Raw genomic sequence first — 19,713 nt, 5'->3', positions numbered from 1 at the left:
TGTAACTTCTGCTATTTGCGCGCGAAGGGCTAGCGCGAGAGCGAAAACGTTTTTTAACTTTATACACGCGGTATCCAACACACGGAAAAAGGCGAAGTCGAGCACATTAGCGCTGTACTTGTAATCTAGTGTATAACTATTTTTTCAAATCTTATATTTTTATTTATGTTTCTGGGTAGTTTTAACTACAAAGTTTATCATAATTCAGTTATCTGTATTTATATTTAAATAAGTACATATCTATTTTTTCTGGTGTTTTTAAATGTATTTATTTATTTATTTTCAGGTGCCAAGAAGGATATCATGGGCAAAGGTGCCATGCACTTAGCCTTCCACTGGAAAAACCTTTATATACTTATGATCACACAACCGTGTTAGCTGTAGTCGCTGTTACACTTTCATGTTTTTGTTTAATAGTAATATCAACATTACTAATACTACGGTAAGTTTAAATTCCTAATAATTCTGCTGATAAAATGCTTGCAGATACACAAAGACCCCATGCACAGAAAAAAATTATTACACAATAAACAACAACATTTTCAGACTACATATTAAACTCTAGGATTTTACTGTTTTCTTTCCTAAGATATGGAGAGTCCATGACGTCATTCAATTACTAGTGGGAATATCACTCCTGGCCAGCGGAAGGAGGCAAAGAGCACCACAGCAAAGCTGTTAAAGGGACACTGAACCCACATTTTTTCTTTCATGATTCAGATAGAGCATGCAATTTTAAGCAACTTTCTAATTTACTCCTATTATCAATTTTTTTTCATTCTCTTGGTATCTTTATTTGAAATGCAAGAATGTAAGTTTAGATACCGGCCCATTTTTGGTGAACAACCTGGGTTGTTCTTGCTGATTGGTGGATAAATTCATCCACCAATAAAAAAGCGCTGTTCAGAGTTCTGATCCAAAAAAAGCATAGATGCCTTTTTCAAATAAAGATAGCAAGAGAACGAAGAAAAATTTATAATAGGAGTAAATTAGAAAGTTGCTTAAAATTGCATGCTCTATCTGAATCACGAAAGAACAATTTGGGTTCAGTGTCCCTTTAAGTGTCACTTCCCTACCCATACTCCCCAGTCATTCTCTTTGCCTCTGTCAATGGAAGAGGTGAAGTTTGGTGTCTGAAGAAATGAATTCCTTTTTCAGGTACTTTTCCGTGCAAGCAAGGATTTGGGTTTAGTGGAGTCCATGTCAATCTCTTCAGTAGAGTAGTGGTCGCTTTTAAGCAGTTAGGAAGTTGTGAGGTAGTCCTTGCTTTGTTTCCTAACACATTGCTGCCCATGGTACAGAAAGCCAGAGTTGGTTATTCTGTTCTTTCTTTTTCTACAGGACTCTGTAAGAAGTATGTGTCCTTTCATGCCTTGTGAGCTGTCTTCCTGTTGGACAGCTAGACTGCAAGTAAGTGCTTTTGTCTTCTAGGTCTTGGAGACTCGCACTTTAGAAGACTATATCATATGCAGTAGATGGGGACATTTTTTAAATCCTTTATATAGGATTTTCTTTGGCAGTGGGCAGGCACATTATGTATGTTGAGACTAGGTTTAATCTTCCCTTTATTGGGACGTTTTTCTTCTTTGGGCTAATTTTGTTGAAATACTTTATTAGTATGTGTGTGGCTTATGTTTTATACAGGAAATTATGTAAACTTAAAATTTGGCAGTTGGTTTTCTTTGCTTGCTTAGCTAGAATAGGCTAACTGACATACTGCTTGCGTTTGAAACCAGCTGCAGCTACTTGCATTTTATGTTGTAGGCAGAGGGAAACACGCGCCTTTTACTTGCTGCGTAGTTTCCCCTCTCTGCCGGTCATGTGACGTCTCTCTGCTGTTGGATATTCACAGAGCGGAGCAGCGTCATTGAATTTCAGTCTCTTCAGTGTCAATCTACTATACAATCATTTTAGAGACTTCTGGCAGCCAAATTGTCATCTTAAAATTTCTTAAAGTGACGGTGTATTTAAAACATTTCTACAATTTAGGGAATTTTGTATTTAGTATTACGGACATGGACCAAGACTCTGTGTTTTTTGACAAACGCTTGTTATGCCTAGAGGCACACAATGTTTTGCCTATGCAATTCTGTGCTGCATGCTTAGCTAGAACACTTCAAATTAAAGATAAATTGTTGCCCTCTGAGCCTAATGTCTCTAAGGATGATGCTGTTCAGGCAATGCCACAGCTTTCTTCTCAAACATCCCAAGCCTCTTTGGCCTTACATACAGTGCCCTGCAGTTCCTCTCAGCCTCCTGGAGGAGTTTATTTGCCTGCAGATTTTGCTGCACAGGTATCTTCTGCGGTATCTATGGAATAATCTGCTTTTCCTATGCTGGGAAAACGCAAGAGGAAAATTAGACATTCAGATAGTAAGGTTTCTGTTCCACCTACTGCTATGCAGGTTGCCCTCCTTCATAAGTCTGAGGATATGCTGGTAGTCTCTGAGGGTGAAATTTTAGATTCAGACAGTATTATTTCTTCATCTGATACTGAAGAAGTAAACTTCAGATTTAAGCTTGAGCACCTTCGTGTACTGTTAAAGGAGGTATTGGCTACTTTAGACGACTCCAATACTTCTGTTGTTGTCAACCCTAAGAAGTCTAGTAAATTTCTTAATAAATACTATGATGTTCCTTCCTCTGTGGAAGTTTTTCCTATCCTAGACTGCGTGACGGAGATTATTAAACAGGAATGAGAGAAGCCAGGGATTCCTTTCTCCCCGTCTCCTGTATTTAAAAAGATGTTTCCTGTTGCTGAATCCAGTAAATATTCTTGGGGCATGGTGCATAAAATAGAATGGTCTATTTATAAGAGAACTATGATCCCTATAGAAGATAACTGCTCCTTTAAGGATCCCATGGATAAAAAGCTGGAAGCTTATTTGAAGAAGATGTATGTTCATCAGGGTCTTAAATGGCAACCTGCAGTTTGTATTGCCACAGTAGCAAGTGCGGCATCTTATTGGTGCAACGCCTTGTCTGAATCAATTTTAGTAGAGACTTCCGTTGGAGGAGATACAAGATAGGATTAAGGCTCTCAAACTAGCCAATTCCTTTATTTCTGATGCTAACATGCAAGTTATTAGACTGGGAGCCAAGATGTCTACTTCACTGTCCTAGCCTGCAGGGCATTGTGGCTAAAATCTTGGTCAGCCGATGTTACCTCTAAGTCCAAGTTTCTGGCACTTCCTTACAAGGGGAAGACTTTGTTCAGATCTGGTCTGGTAGAAATAATTTATGATATTACGGGTGGAAAAAAGTCTTTTCTACCGCAAGACAAGAAGAACAGACTCAAAGGACTTCAAAGTAATTTTCATTCCTTTCGTAACTTCAAAAGTCTTCCTCTCCGAGAAATTGTGGCCAGAAAGGCACCTGGATGCATATCTGGTGGGAGTGTCCACAGATTAGGCCTTTTTGGCGTATATGCATGAAACTATTGGGAGATCTGCACTACAACCTCCCTTTTTCTCCCTCACTCAGTCTATTACATTTAAATTTTCCTAGATTGCCTTTGCCGAGAAAGATTTTTCTAATTTATTTCTTCACGGCTGTTAAATTAATAATTGCCAGAAAATGGAAACAGGTCTTACCCCCCTCCATCCAAAATGTTGTAGAACATCTTACATATATGAAACAAATGGAAAAATACGTATATACCCAGATAGGGAAGTCTGACCTACACACTAAGATATGGGAGAGTTGGACTGCACTATATGGGGAAATTCAGTAAGACAATAAAGTGAAATAGAACACGGAGGCATATATAATGCTCTCACTAGTAAGAGTTGTTCACCTCTTCTATCCTCTCCCATACCCTTATCTACTTTATCCCCCCCCTTTTTTTTTTTTTTTTTTTTTTATTTTCTGTCCACGGGTGATGAAAGATAGTAACACCCCTTGATTGGTCCTCATTCTATATGTATTCAAAGGGAATTACTTGTTTTGACTTCCTATATTTTGTACAGACTTCGATAATGAATACATTCTTATTGCATTTAATGTTTCTTACTATAAGATGTATAAGTTTCATGGATGTGTATTTAATCTAAAGGTTATTATGTTACACCATAGGAAATATAACGAAAAAAGAGGTGAATATGGTTCACAAATCATACATTTTGTACCTATGTAAAATGTCGCTAGCCCCTTATATGTATGTTATATCGAAGGTACATTCTTTTTACAATGTCATTAGTATTTCATGTGGTTTGAAGATATGTTATATGTGAATATTTGATATGATGCAGTAATACTTATACCATATTAATGTATTTCGCTCTGTTGTAACACCTCAATAAAAAAACTTATGATTTAAAAAAAAAAAAAAGTCTTCCTCTCCCTCTTCCAAGCAGGAGCAGTCCAAGTCTTATTGGAAGCCCAATCAGTCTTGGAATAAGGGGAAGCAATCAAAGAAACCCTCAGCTGAGTCTAAGTCAGCATGAAGGGTCGGCCCCCAGTCCTGGTTCGGATTAAGTGGGGGGCAGACTTTCCCTGTTTTGTCAAGCATGGAGACGAGATGTCCCAGATCCTTGGGCTGTGGACATAGTATCTCAGGGTTACAAAATAGAATTCAAAACTTTCCCTCCCAGAGGCAGATTCCACCTCTCAAGATTATCTGTAGACCAGGTTAAAGAGAGGCATTCTTGAACTGCGTTTAGGACCGTTCCTTCCTGGGAGTGATAGTTCCAGTAAGAGAACAGGGTCTAGGATTCTATTCAAATCTGTTCTGGTTCCCAAAAAAGAGGGAACCTTTCGACCTAAACTGCCTCTACAAGTTTCTCAGGGTACCGTCCTTCAAAATGGAAACCATTCTTCCTTTGGTCCAAGAGGGTCAGTTCATGACGACCATAGACCTGAAGGACGCGTATCTTCATGTTCCCATCCACAGGGATCATCACAAATTCCTGAGATTCGCCTTTCTAGACAAACACTTTCAGTTTGTGGCTCTTCTGTTTGGCCTTGCAACAGCTCTCAGAATTTTCTCAAAGGATCTGGGGGCTCTCTTGGCAGTGATCAGGTCTCAGGAAATTGCAGTGGCCCAAACCTGGATGACATATTGGGTCAGGCGCCATCTTTTCAACAGTAGTGAGAGGGGGGTGGCGTCGCTCAGTCCACGTCACACGGCAGAACAAACAATCTCTTCAGAATCCAGAAAGTGGGTAGTGGGTCTGTGTGGGAGCGGTGCCAGCACTAAAAAAGGTTTGAGCACACCAGGATACAATGTAGAGAAGGACAGGCGGCACTCCAGGGTAAAAGTTAAAAATTCTTCCTTTATTCAAAAAAAATATATAAAAATAACAACACTCTTGTTGCAAACATATGATGGAGGAGGAGGAGACCTTACATGTTTCGTGCCCTGCGGCAATTATGATTAAGTGCCACAGGGCACAAAACATGTAAGGTCTCCTCCTCCTCCATCATATGTTTGCAACAAGAGTGTTGTTATTTTTATATATTTTTTTGAATAAAGGAAGAATTTTTAACTTTTACTCTGGAGTGCCCCCTGTCCTTCTCTACATTGCCATCTTTTCAACAAGCAAACTCTCATACAGAGATTGTGTTGTCTTTTCTACGGTCCCACGGTTGGAAAGTGAATCTGGAAAAGAGTTCCCTTCTTCCAGCTACAAGGGTGGTTTTCTTAGGGACCATAATAGATTCCCTCCGTCAGAAATTCCAAAATTCTCTCCTCTTGTCTCTCTGTGGTTTGATGTATGGAGGTAATTTGTCTGACGGCCCCTTCCATAGACATCATTCCCTTTGATTGATTCCATTTGAGAGCTCTGCAATTATGCATGCACAGACAATGGAACAGAGACGATTCAGATCTGTCTCAGATGATAGATCTAGAGACTCTCTCCCATGGTGGCTTTCTCAGGACCATCTGTCTCAGGGCACATGCTTCCGGAAACCTTCCTGGGTGATTGTGACGACAGACTCCAGCCTGCTAGGCTGGGGAGCAGTCTGGGCCTCATTAAAGGTGCAGGAACTATGGACTCGGGAGGAGTCTGCTTTCCCCATAAACATCTTGAAGTTGAGAGCGATTTACAATGCTCTGATGGCTTGGCCTCAATTGTCCTTAGCCCAGTTATCAGGTTTCAGTCGGACAACATCACCTCAGTAGCTTACATCAACCACCAGGGAGGAACTCAGAGTTACTTAGTTATGAAGTAGGTGGCATGGCCTATTCAGTGGGCGGAAGCTCACAATTGTTGTCTATCTGCCATCCACATTCCTGGAGTGGACAACTGAGAAGCGGATTTCCTGAGCAGACAGACATTTCATCCTGGGGAGTGGGCTCTCTATCCGGAGGTGTTCTCCAGGTTAACCCTCAAATAGGGGGGTGCCGGAGTTGAATCTGATGGCGTCTCAACAGAACGCCAAGCTTCCAAGGTACGGTTCAAAGTCAAGAGAATCTCAGGCTGCTCTGATAGATGCTCTGGCGGTTCCTTGGGATTTCGGTCTTGCATACCTGTTTCCTCTGTTTGCGCTCCTTCCACAAGTTATTGCTCGTATCAAACAAGAGAGAGCATCAGCAATTCTAAAAGCTCCTGCATGGTCTCACAGGATCTGGTATGCAGACCTAGTGAAGATGTCTTCTCTGCCACCTTGGAGGTTGCCTCTGAGGAAAAACCTAACTCAGGGTCCATTCCTCCATCCAAATCTTGTTTGAAGCTGCCTGCTTGGAGATTGAACGCTTAGTTCTGTCTAAGCGTGGATTTTTTGAGTCGGTCATTGAGACCATGATCCAGGCTCGCAAGCCTGTTACTCAAAACATTTACCATAAGGTATGGCATAAATACCTTTATTGTTGTGAATCTAAGGGCTACTCTTGGAGTAGGGTCAGGATTCCTAGAATTTTGTCTTTTCTCCAGGAAGGTCTGGAAAAGGGTTGTCAGTCAGTTCTCTGAAAGGGCAGATTTCTGCATTATCTATTTTGTTACACAAGTGTCTGGCGGATGTGTCAGATGTTCAATCTTTTTGTCAGGCCCTGGTTAGAATCAGGCCTGTGTTTAAACCTGTTGCTCCTCCTTTGAGCCTTAATCTTGTTCTTAAAGTTTTGCAGCAGGCTCTGTTTGAGCCAATGCATTCCATAGATATTAAGTTGCTATCTTAGAAGGTTTGCTATCTCTTCTGCTCAGAGAGTTTCGGATCTCTGGGCTTTGCAGTGTGATTCGCCTTACCTTATCTTTCATGCGGATAAGGCTGTTCTTCGTACTAAATTGGGGTTTCTTCCTAAAGTGGTTTAAGATAGAAATATTAATCAGCAAATTGTTGTTCCTCCTTTCTGTCCCAATCCTTCTTCTCATAAAGAACGTCTGTTGCACAACTTGGATGTGTGGAACAGCTTTGCAAGGCTGCAACTTGGTCCTCTCTGCATACTTTTTTCAAATTTTCCAATTTGATACTTTTGCCTCGGCTGAGGCCTCTTTTGGGAGAAAGGTTCTTCAAGTGGTGGTGCCTTCTGTTTAGGCCTGCCTGCTTTGTTCTCCCTCCTTGTTCATTCTGTGTCCTCTAGCTTGGGTATTGGTTCCCACTAGTAATTGAATGACATCGGGAATCTCCATATATCTTAGAAAATACCTCTACACGTTTGCGTTATTCTTTTTCCATGTCCCTTCAGTAGAATGACTGGGGATTATGGGTAGGGGAGTGACACTTAACAGCTTTGCCGAGATGCTCTTTGCCTCCTTCTGCTGGCCAGGAGTGATATTCCCACTAGTAATTGAATGACGTTGTGGACTCTCCATATCTGGAAAGAAAGAAATTTATCAGGTAAGCATGCATTTTGTTTTTATAATTATATGAAGAACTAGAAGGTATTACTAAACCTCTGTATATTGGTATAAACAATATAAAATGTTTGAATTGTTTTTGGGTTTTGCAAACTGTTTAGCAAATTAGTAATAGCTTTAATAGTGACCAAAGAACAGTACTTTCTTATACAGAACTAGGCACATGCAGCTTGTTTGAGACCAGGGTAATAAAAAGAATATTAATACTATATTTAGGGCTAGATTACAAGTGGAGTGCTAAATTATTGTACGCCTGGAAACGTGAAAATTTGCCCGTTTGCGGGTGTGTGATAATTTATCAGCCATTACAAGACCTCTGGTTAATTTTATAAATGTGCCCCAAATGCCCCCAAAATACAGTGTAGTGTATTTTATTAAAAATAAAGATAGCAGCATCTTAGTCTTTTAATAAAATCACTACACTAGGCAGTATTTTGGGGCTGAAGTTTGCGGGAGTGGGGTGTTAGAAAAAGAACGGCACTGAAAAGTGCCTTTACATCGCAGTCTATGGGAACTGTGTGTTCCCAGTAAATATATATGTTAGGCGTTATCTTATAACCGGGGGTATCACTTGACACTTTATTCTACACCTTCACCTTGAACTGAATGGTTTAATAACATAATAACTACCTTATAATGAAAGATAATGAACTCATCTTAAAATGGTATGCTTACACAAAATGGATTACTAGAGATAAAATGGTGTCATTATGGTTATATATTCTTACATTCCACCCTTTTATTCTAACAGAATAACATACTATGAAAATTAAACAACTATATAAAAAGCACAGAAAATTAGTAAATCTATTATCAACAATCTAAGCCTAATACTATGGTAGAACATGATTCTATGTGAGAATACTGTATAGAAATTCATTCACATTTACTGCTATAATAGTTAACTATAATAAAACACTGAATAGGCCACAATATGTCACTGCACATGAGTACGGGTTCACCAATACTCTCTGTCTACCTCCCAGCATCCTCAAACTACTGGTCTGTCTGCACAAAGACCCAACCAGCCCCCTATCTACCCCCAAACAACACTGCATCTTTATTTCTCAACCTGCATAGCTAGCATCCCCAAATAGCATCAACATTTTCCTGCTCTGTACACTCTCTACAGTGAAGCATAACATGGGAATGGCACAAGTATCTCTGGGTGGCCTCTAATCACTTTAAGAACAGTCTTTGTCCTCTTAGAGCTCCACCTCCCTCAGGCACTCTGCTTCAATACCATAGTCCATTTGCAGTAGGGGTGCTTTGCACATGAGAAAGTGTCCATCTGCAGATACATGCTGGAAGTACGATGGTTTGTTCATGGGGCAGACAAGGGAAACAGGTGGATCCTCATAGCAACAGACACTTGAGTCAGAAGGAGTCTAAGAAGGAAACAAAACAGCACAAGATGAGCACCCTGATACAATCACAATTATGCCCAACAAAACTTTTGCACTTTTTTGTAAGTTTACAATTTCCTTTAATAGCTTAACTTATCCTATGTCATTTACAATCAGGAAACATTGTGGATATATAATACAAGTTAAATACATTTATTATACTTTTACAGAGAATAACTCACAACTATTCTATACAATTTAAATGATACCTTAAACATGAATACTAAGCAAGTAAAAACTGCTAGACTTCATCAAGAGGCTGTATGGCTATGCTAAGTAACTTGTGCTAAGGCCTGCCTTGCAATAAAAATGAAAAGTAAAACAGTCAAAAAACATTTTCTATAAAATTAATTTCTTCACACTTTCTCTTTGAACTACTAAAAAAATAACCCATTGTTGTTTTATTCTGCAAAGCTACTATATGTAATGTTTATAATTCTCCAAATATGATCTTAGTACAATCAGCTGTCTCATCTGATATAAGCACTACTAATTTACTAATTATTTTATGCAATCTAAAGTCTCTCACACTACTGCATGAGGAACGAATACAATTATAACATTATTAAAACTATACAATCTTTTTAAAGGTAAACACATCTTTATGATAAAATAATTCCTTTTGCTGACAAGCACCTGGAATTACAAAACTCAAATAGCAGATACCATACCAGTTAATAAAGGGAAAAATACATATGCTTTAGTAACACCGATCCAATAAGAGCCATTGTAAGTAGAAAATATACCATCAATACAACTATAATTATACTACTCCCAAAACTCATATTTCTCTGTATAATTGATAAAAAAAATTCTAGCTGAGGTTGTATTCTTAACCTCTTTATTGTGAGTAGTTTGGCTATATACTAAGGAATGATTACAATGGGAAATTCCTATAAAAACTTCCTATTCTCATACCCTTCTCCACTGTAAGACACATAAATCCCTTCTTTGCTTAAATATTAAGGGGTGGTATAGAAACATGGGTGAACCTTCTGTGTTCTACAATGGTGAAGGGTCTAGAATATTCTGCAATATTGAAGCATTTTCTTTAAACTATAAAGGAGCAAACATATTCTCTATACTCAGTAGGCCATACAATAGGTTACAATACTGCAAGTTTTAGCGTTACACTTATCTGGAGGGTTACTTTGTTTATGTACATAAACTACAATGTGTACTAATACAAATAAGGCATACTTTTCTGCAGACAAAGCTATATGACTTCTTATAACTAATATGATCAATACAAATAACACAATTACAAGAGAATACAAAACAAGCAATATAAGTAAACAAGTTAAAACAATACTCCCCTAATTTCGCTGTGGATGACTCTGTAACAGCGTAACAGGTCCTCAACTCCAACAGTCAAGGCATAGTCCAGAGAAGGATAGTCTTTGGCCTCTATGTATCAAGTCGTCAACTTACCTGCATTCAACGGCCCCAATACGCTCGCCTAAGCTCGCCTAACATCACCGCCGCGGACCTGAATACTTTCGCTAAAGTTATCAAAAAAGCTGTCAAGAAGCCACGCACCAAGTATGGAGCGATGAGCAGAGGACTGTTAACTGACAGTCATCGATCTCGCTGCTCATCGGCTTCTTCGCAGCTTTCTTGCTAGCCTGTAACTAAGCACCCACACTATACTATACTGTTTTACCCCCTAAGCCGCTGCTCCTGGAGCCCCCCGCACCTAAATAAACTTATTACCCCCTAAACCGCCGCTCCCGGACCCCACCGCAACTATAATAATTATATTACCCCCTAAACCGCCGCTCCCGGACCCCACCGCAACTATAATAATTATATTAACCCCTAAACCGCCACTCCTGGATCCCACCGCCACTATAATAAATATATGAACCCCTAATCTGCCACCCCCTATACCGCCGCCACCTACATAAAGTTATTAACCCCTATCCTGCTGATCCCCGACCCCGCCGCAAATAAATTAATTATTTAACCCCTAAACTGCCGCACTCGGAGCCCTCCGCCACCTACATTACATTTATTAACCCCTATCCTGCCCCCCCTACACCGCCGCCACCTACAGTACATTGATTAACCCCTAATCTACCCCCCCTACACCACCGCCAATATATTAAATTAATTAACCCCAAAACCTAAGTCTAACCCTAACACCCCCTAACTTAAATATTATTTAAATTAATCTAAATAAATATTCCTATAATTAAATAAATTAATCCTATTTAAAACTAAATACTTACCTATAAAATAAACCCTAAGATAGCTACAATATATTTAATAATTACATTGTAGCTATTTTAGGGTTTATTTTTATTTTACAGGCAACTTTGTAGTTGTTAATAACTATTTAATAGCTACCTAGTTAAAATAATTACAAATTTACCTGTAAAATAAATCCTAACCTAAGTTACAAATACACCTAACACTACACTATCAATAAATTAATTAAATAAATTAACTACAATGATCTAAATTAAAATACAATTAAATAAACTAAACTATATTACAAAAAAACCAAACACTAATTTACAAAAAATAAAAAAATATTACAAGAAGTTTAATCTAATTACACCTAATCTAAGCCCCCTAATAAAATAAAAAAGCCCCCCAAAATAATAAAATTCCCTATCCTAAACTAAATTACAAATAGCCCTTAAAAGGGCCTTTTGCGGGGCATTGCCCCAAAGTAATCAGCTCTTTTACCTGTAAAAAAAAGAAATACAATACCCCCCCAACATTACAACTCACCACCCACACACCCCTACTCTAAAACTCACCGATCCCCCCCTTAAAAAAAACTAACACTACCCCATTGAAGATCACCCTACCTTGAGCCGTCTTCACCCAGCCGGGCCGAACTCTTCATCCGATCCGGGCACAAGTGGTCCTCCAGCCGGGCAGAAGTCTTCATCCGATCGGGGCAGAAGAGGTCCTCCATCCGGCAGAAGTCTTCATCCAAGCGGCATCTTCTATCTTCATCCTTCCGGCGATGAGCGGCTCCATCTTGAAGACCTCCGGTGGGAGTAGGGGTGTGTGGGTGGTGGGTTGTAATGTTGGGGGGGGTATTTTATTTCTTTTTTTTACAGGTAAAAGAGCTGATTACTTTGGGGCAATGCCCCACAAAAGGCCCTTTTAAGGGCTATTTGTAATTTAGTTTAGGGTAGGGCATTTTATTATTTTGGGGGGCTTTTTTATTTTATTAGGGGGCTTAGATTAGGTGTAATTAGATTAAACTTCTTGTAATATTTTTTTATTTTTTGTAATTTAGTCTTTGTTTTTTTTGGTAATATAGTTTAGTTTATTTAATTGTATTTTATTTTAGATCATTGTAGTTAATTTATTTAATTAATTTATTATACATAGTGTAGTGTTAGGTGTATTTGTAACTTAGGTTAGGATTTATTTTACAGGTAAATTTGTAATTATTTTAACTAGGTAGCTATTAAATAGTTATTAACTATTTATTTAATAGCTATTGTACCTAGTTAAAATAAATACAAAGTTGCCTGTAAAATAAAAATAAACCCTAAAATAGCTATAATGTAACTATTAATTATATTGTAGCTATCTTAGGGTTTATTTTATAGGTAAGTATTTAGTTTTAAATAGGAATAATGTAGTTAATGATAGGAATATTTATTTAGATTAATTTAAATAATATTTAAGTTAGGGGGGTGTTAGGGTTAGACTTAGGTTTTGGGGTTAATTCATTTAATATATTGGTGGCAGTGTAGGGGGGTAGATTAGGGGTTAATCAATGTACTGTAGGTGGCGGCAGTGTAGGGGGGGCAGGATAGGGGTTAATAAATGTAATGTAGGTGGCGGAGGGCTCCGGGTGCGGCGGTTTAGGGGTTAAACAATTAATTTATTTGTGGCGGGGTCCGGGATCGGCAGGATAGGGGTTAATAACTTTATATAGGTATATAGGGGGCGGCAGATTAGGGGTTAATAGGTATAATGTAGGTGGCGGCGGGGTCCGGGAGCGGCGGTTTAGGGGTTCATATATTTATTATAGTTGCGGCGGGGTCCGGGAGCAGCGGTTTAGGGGTTAATAAGTATAAAGTAGGTGGCGGCAGTGTAGGGGGGGCAGATTAGGCGTGTTTAGACTCGGGGTACATGTTAGGGTGTTAGGTGCAGACAATGGGATATCGGGCAGCAGCGAACATGAGCTCTCGCTGCTGTCAGACTCCTATTGATTCCTATGGGATCCACCGCCCTGGATTGAATACCAGGTACGCTGGCCCAGAATAGTGGCGAGTGTACCTGGTTGTTCATTGATAACTAGCAAAAGTCGTCAGATTGTGCCGAACTTGCGTTCGGAACATCTGTAGTGACGTAACTATCGATCTGTGTTTGACTGAGTCCGGCAGATCGTATGTTACGTCACTAGATTCTACTTTTGCCGAGCTGTAGGGATTGATAACTACAGCGAATCAGCCTTGCCACAAATACACTGCGGAATTCCAGCGTATTTGCGGTTGACGGCTTGATAACTAGAGGCCTTTATGTTCTGAAGACACACATCATAGAAAACAGTCATAGATTACTCAGAGTCCAGTTCTGGGGCTGGTACTAGTATGCAATGCAAAGAATGGACCCAAAGATAGTTCAGTAACTTTTACTGCAGTATAGTGGTTAAAACAAACTTGACAAAAGGTCTTTTTTTCTTTCTTTCCTTCACTTAGGCGCCAGGCATCTCTTTATTTATAAGGTTTACTTGCATTCAATCTTTTGGAGAGTGCACTATGGAATTTTATCTGTACATATTTACCTAAATATGAAAAATTCACAAATAATTTAATTAGTGGGTTTATTTTTTTCCTGGATACAGCTCCATGTTCTCATCCTGCAAATACAAATATTTTGTTTACAACTTGTCTAAATATTTTATTTTCATTTTCTTACTTAAAAACAATCACCCAAATTACATAAATAAAGATACTCATCAATACTCCCCCCCTTTGTTCACGTGCAACACCCTATGTGTCACGCAAACACAATATGACAGCAAACTAAAAGAGAATCCATGCACTCCTAAAAGTATCCTTAAAAACAGGCAAAATCAAATACACCTCAATATTCCATTCATATAGCACCCTTCCACACACATTCCCTGAAAATAAAAACATTAAAAAACATTCTCTAAGAATTCATTTAAAAACAACTATCCACTGCGCAAAACAAAACATTAACAGCCCTCACAACCTTTTAACAAACACAATCAACTTGAAAGCAAGCACATATACACTCACTGAAACACAGCACTTAGAAATATTACATTCTAACAAAACACTACAAATAATTAAAATCCTATAACAACCTTTAGCTATGGTTTTGTGAATTTTACCCTGCACAATACTATGAAATCATGCTAATAATGCAATCACTTTAGAAGATCAATAAACTCTAGTTGCACATTTACAAATGAAATCCCTAACCATAAATTGACAAAGAGAACACACAATACTACATTCTGGGAAAGGTCAGAAAATAATGGCATTGCTACTCCTCTAAGGTTTCTGCTTGTATGCACAGTGCAAACCCACTGATAAAAAAAAATCATGTTTGTCACAAATAATTTGGGAAAAGCTTTACAATCCAGTCTATTGGTGGCAATAACCAGCCACGTAGCCGTTACATGCTATGCTATACTTTAATATAATCAAGATTTTAATAAATACACAATTATTTGATTTAAATGTTGTATCTATAATTTAATATTCAACATTTTTGCAGTTCTCTAACTAAATATAATAAAATTAAATTTCTGAAAAGAATAATAATTAACTAATAGATTAAAAGGACAGTTTACCCCAAAATTTTCTCCCCTTTAAATTGTTCCCAATGATCCATCTTACCTGATGGAGTGTATTTAATTGTTTACAAGTAGCTCCTTCGCCCCTATTTTTACATTTGAAATACCCACAGATTGTAAAAGTGTGTATACTGGAGTCTCATCTATTGAATAGCCTAAGTAAACACAGCCAGAAGAAGAAATTATACTCTCAGTGGGGTACACAATAGTTAAGTAATAAAATGATGATTTTTCCATTGTTCTGTCTAAGTATTGAGCTTAGGTTTTCCAGACAAATATAAAATAAGGACAATGAGATATGCTATTACCTGAAACTCAGCCCATTGTAATAGGCTTTGGATTAAAAGCACAAAAGCAGATGCTTCATATATACAAATAAACCTGCAAATGCAATTTCTCCTAAATTTGATGGTATACAGCAGTGTAACAAATCATTAAAAATACATCCACATAAAAACTATTCTACAGTGTACTGTCCCTTTAAGGGCTGACCATTTATAGTATGTATATTACATATATAACTTAACCATAATTAGGAAACTTGTATTATTTACCATTAAAATTCTACTTCTTTACTGTATCATAACCTGCATATATTTAAATGAGAGCCATCACAGCATAAATAATATTACACAGTAATATGTTACCAGATTATATTAAAACTCTACTGAATTACTCTACTTGCAAAAGAAACAGACCCAAATACTTTAGATACATTTAATAACATACAGCGTTTAGTCTTTTTTTCTTTTCTCTTTTTTCACAAACTCCTTGCATACTTAAATCAACCTATTAATCACTTGCCAGAAAAAAACTCTCTTTTCTATTTACCAGACTTAAAATCACGCACTTACAAATTCCTTAGTTCACTTTCAAAAACAATGTATTAATATGCCTTAGACGCATCAAATCTCTCATTAATCCTATTACTGGCACACAGAATTGAGGATTGTACACATTTTTTTTATTACATGACTTTAAAATCATGTTACAGCAATAACACTTCAAGGAAATCATTACAGCGTCAGATTTCTTAGCTAAGAAACACTGATACACACACAGCTCTAGCCTGAATAATTACCAGTCAGAAAACACAGATAAAAAGCACCAAGGTCAGCTTTTGCAGCGATACACACACAAACTTATGTCAACTTGCATACCGTAAATTCACTCCCAACATTCAGCAATTTTAACAAAACTTTTAAAAACACAGAAAACATATTTTATTAACGTTCTATCTCTTTAAGGAAAACATATTTCAAACATATCAGGGACATTAGAAATAACATAAGATGAACTCTCCACCAAATTTAAAATGTATCTAAAATTGTCTGAATTTGCTAAGAATGGCCATTTCCCAGCAAATTGAGATGTAAACAAATTATTTTTAGACAGGAAAATAAATCCTCAGATATTTAGTGGGGTGTAAACCTTTTACACATAACACGAGACACAGTGAAACATCAGACAAACAAACACTTCTTACACAGAATCTCCGTTTCATTACTGCAAAGACCATACAACAAAAAGAAAGGGTTTTCACATACCAAGCTATTTTTCAAGATACAATTTTTTGGGTATATAGGAGCGCCAATGGCTAAGGTATACAACAGGTTATTTGTCTACACCACTAGATGTCCTAGATGTTACTCAGGACAACAAACTTCAATGTTATCATTTAAATGTAAATATAGTCCACATGTAAAAGATTGTTAAAAGAATGTTTGAAAGATCGTTTGAATAAAAAATTGTTTGAATAAAATTTTTTAATTCACATATATTAAAACATCAGGAAAAAGGGGAGATAACAATGAATAAAAAAGAGTTTAAAACAATTAAAACTCCCAATATATCTATCGATATGATTCAAAATGAACCATTAACAACCAATACACCTTCCGTATTAGATGGACCTCAGTGTAAATACACTTTTACCAATGCACTCAGAAATGAAGAAATATAAATTCTATCTAGGTTATACATATAATGAGTTGTTATCACAAGCGATGTATACGCTAGGTTACTATCATTGATGTGTATAAAACCAAAAATATATATCCACAATTTCTAATATATCAATACGACTGAAATAACAGTGTTTCCGTGTGTTATAACAGTGCTAATTACTAATTAAGTTAAACATCAGCTGAAAAAAACTAAATATCCAAGTGAAATTCCCAAATTGCAATAAATGTCCCAAAAACAATTGAAAGTCAAATTAATGTCCCAAATAATAATCCTAAAATTAATCCGAAAAAATCATCATCCTTTGTATTGTGCAGAGTTCGATCCAGTATCCTAGTCTGTTGTGAGACAGAGACCTATGGAAAAGAAAGTGCACTAAACAAAAAACCTTTGGGATGTGGTCTATTGGTAAATAGACTTACCCAAATGCCGTTGTCCTGGGGGTATATGAACCTCACAAATCTTACTTTCTGTCATCTACGCGTTTTGGCCCTGAAAAGATGGCCTTTTTCAAGACATGAAACGCGTAGACGACAGAAAGTAAGATTTGTGAGGCTCATATATCGAACTCTGCACAATACAAAGGATGATGATTTTTTCGGATTAATTTTAGGATTATTATTTGGGACATTAATTTGACTTTCAATTGTTTTTGGGACATTTATTGCAATTTGGGAATTTCACTTGGATATTTTGTTTTTTTCAGCTGATGTTTAACTTAATTAGTAATTAGCACTGTTATAACACATGGAAACACAGTTATTTCAGTCGTATCGATATATTAGAAATTGTGGATATATATATTTTTGGTTTTATACACTTCACTAGGATTTGGCTCAATATTGCTTTCCATTAATTTGATTGCTATCACTATCATTTTTCATCTTTTTGTGATTTTATTTTTTATATTAGTGGAAGTTATTTATACATTTTTCATCACATTTTTTCCACTTCTTTATCACGATTTTGTGGACATACCGGTATTGATCCAATCAGAATTTTTCCTTGTTCTTTTTTATATGTAGCTTATTTCAATTATGCACTTGTGATCATCAATGATAGTAACCTAGCTCATACATCGCTTGTGATAACAACTCATTATATGTATAACCTCAATAGAATTTATATTTATATTTCTTAATTTCTGAGTGCATTGGTAAAAGTGTATTTATTACACTGAGGTCCATCTAATACGGAAGGTGTATTGGTTGTTAATGGTTCATTTTGAATCATATCGATAGATATATTGGGAGTTTTAATTGTTTTAAACTCTTTTTTATTCATTGTTATCTCCCCTTTTTCCTGATGTTTTAATATATGTGAATTAAAAATTTTTATTCAAACAATTTTTTATTCAAACGATCTTTCAAACATTCTTTTAACAATCTTTTACATGTGGACTATATTTACATTTAAATGATAACATTGAAGTTTGTTGTCCTGAGTAACATCTAGGACATCTAGTGGTGTAGACAAATAACCTGTTGTATACCTTAGCCATTGGCGCTCCTATATACCCAAAAAATTGTATCTTGAAAAATAGCTTGGTATGTGAAAACCCTTTCTTTTTGTTGTATAGTCTTTGCAGTAACGAAACGGAGATTCTGTGTAAGAAGTGTTTGTTTGTCTGATGTTTCACTGTGTCTCGTGTTATGTGTAAAAGGTTTACACCCCACTAAATATCTGAGGATTTATTTTCCTGTCTAAAAATAATTTGTTTACATCTCAATTTGCTGGGAAATGGCCATTCTTAGCAAATTCAGACAATTTTAGATACATTTTAAATTTGGTGGAGAGTTCATCTTATCTTATTTCTAATGTCCCTGATATGTTTAAAATATGTTTTCCTTAAAGAGATAGAACGTTAATAAAATATGTTTTCTGTGTTTTTAAAAGTTTTGTTAAAATTGCTGAATGTTGGGAGTGAATTTACGGTATGCAAGTTGACATAAGTTTGTTTGTGTATAGCTGCAAAAGCTGACCTTGGTGCTTTTTATCTGTGTTTTCTGACTGGTAATTATTCAGGCTAGAGCTGTGTGTGTATCAGTGTTTCTTAGCTAAGAAATCTGACGCTGTAATGATTTCCTTGAAGTGTTATTGCTGTAACATGATTTTAAAGTCATGTAATAAAAAAATGTGTACAATCCTCAATTCTGTGTGCCAGTAATAGGATTAATGAGAGATTTGATGTGTCTAAGGCATATTAATACATTGTTTTTGAAAGTGAATTAAGGAATTTGTAAGTGCGTGATTTTAAGTCTGGTAAATAGAAAAGAGAGTTTTTTCTGGCAAGTGATTAATAGGTTGATTTAAGTATGCAAGGAGTTTGTGAAAAAAGAGAAAAGAAAAAAAGACTAAACGCTGTATGTTATATTTACATTTAAATTATAAAATTGAAGTTTGTTGTCCTGAGTAACATCTAGGAAATCTAGTGGTGTAGACAAATAACCTGTTGTATACCTTAGCCATTGGCGCTCCTATATACAAAAAAATTGTATCTTTCTTTAGGACCTTATTAGGGGTCTTTTTATAGTGTAGCAGTTATACTATCTTAGGCGCAGTCACTTATCCACAGTTGCTATTTTTCAAGATACATCCTGTCATGTCACATTAAAACATTATGTACAGGGAGTCAGGAACTTTTCTCCATGAGCACAGTATGCAACAAACAGCTACAGCACTTATCACTAAGCCCTTTGAACAGACCCCACATTCACAACACAATAAGATTAGCAATGAA

General features: G+C 36.8%; 1 protein-coding gene across 1 annotated transcript in view; it reads left to right on the top strand.

Moving 5' to 3' along the window:
- The window catches only part of HBEGF (heparin binding EGF like growth factor), a 93,067-nt gene that overhangs the window by 58,812 nt on the left and 14,542 nt on the right, over positions 1-19,713 (top strand). The window contains exon 4 of the mRNA XM_053717224.1: positions 287-442. Within this exon, the coding sequence (XP_053573199.1) occupies positions 287-442 (156 nt within the window). The remainder of the gene's footprint in view (positions 1-286; positions 443-19,713) is intronic.

The sequence above is a fragment of the Bombina bombina genome, chromosome 6 (assembly GCF_027579735.1).
Source record: "Bombina bombina isolate aBomBom1 chromosome 6, aBomBom1.pri, whole genome shotgun sequence".
NCBI lineage: Eukaryota > Metazoa > Chordata > Amphibia > Anura > Bombinatoridae > Bombina > Bombina bombina.
The sequence above is the reverse complement of the archived record's forward strand: the minus strand, read 5'-3'. Positions and strand labels throughout refer to the sequence as shown.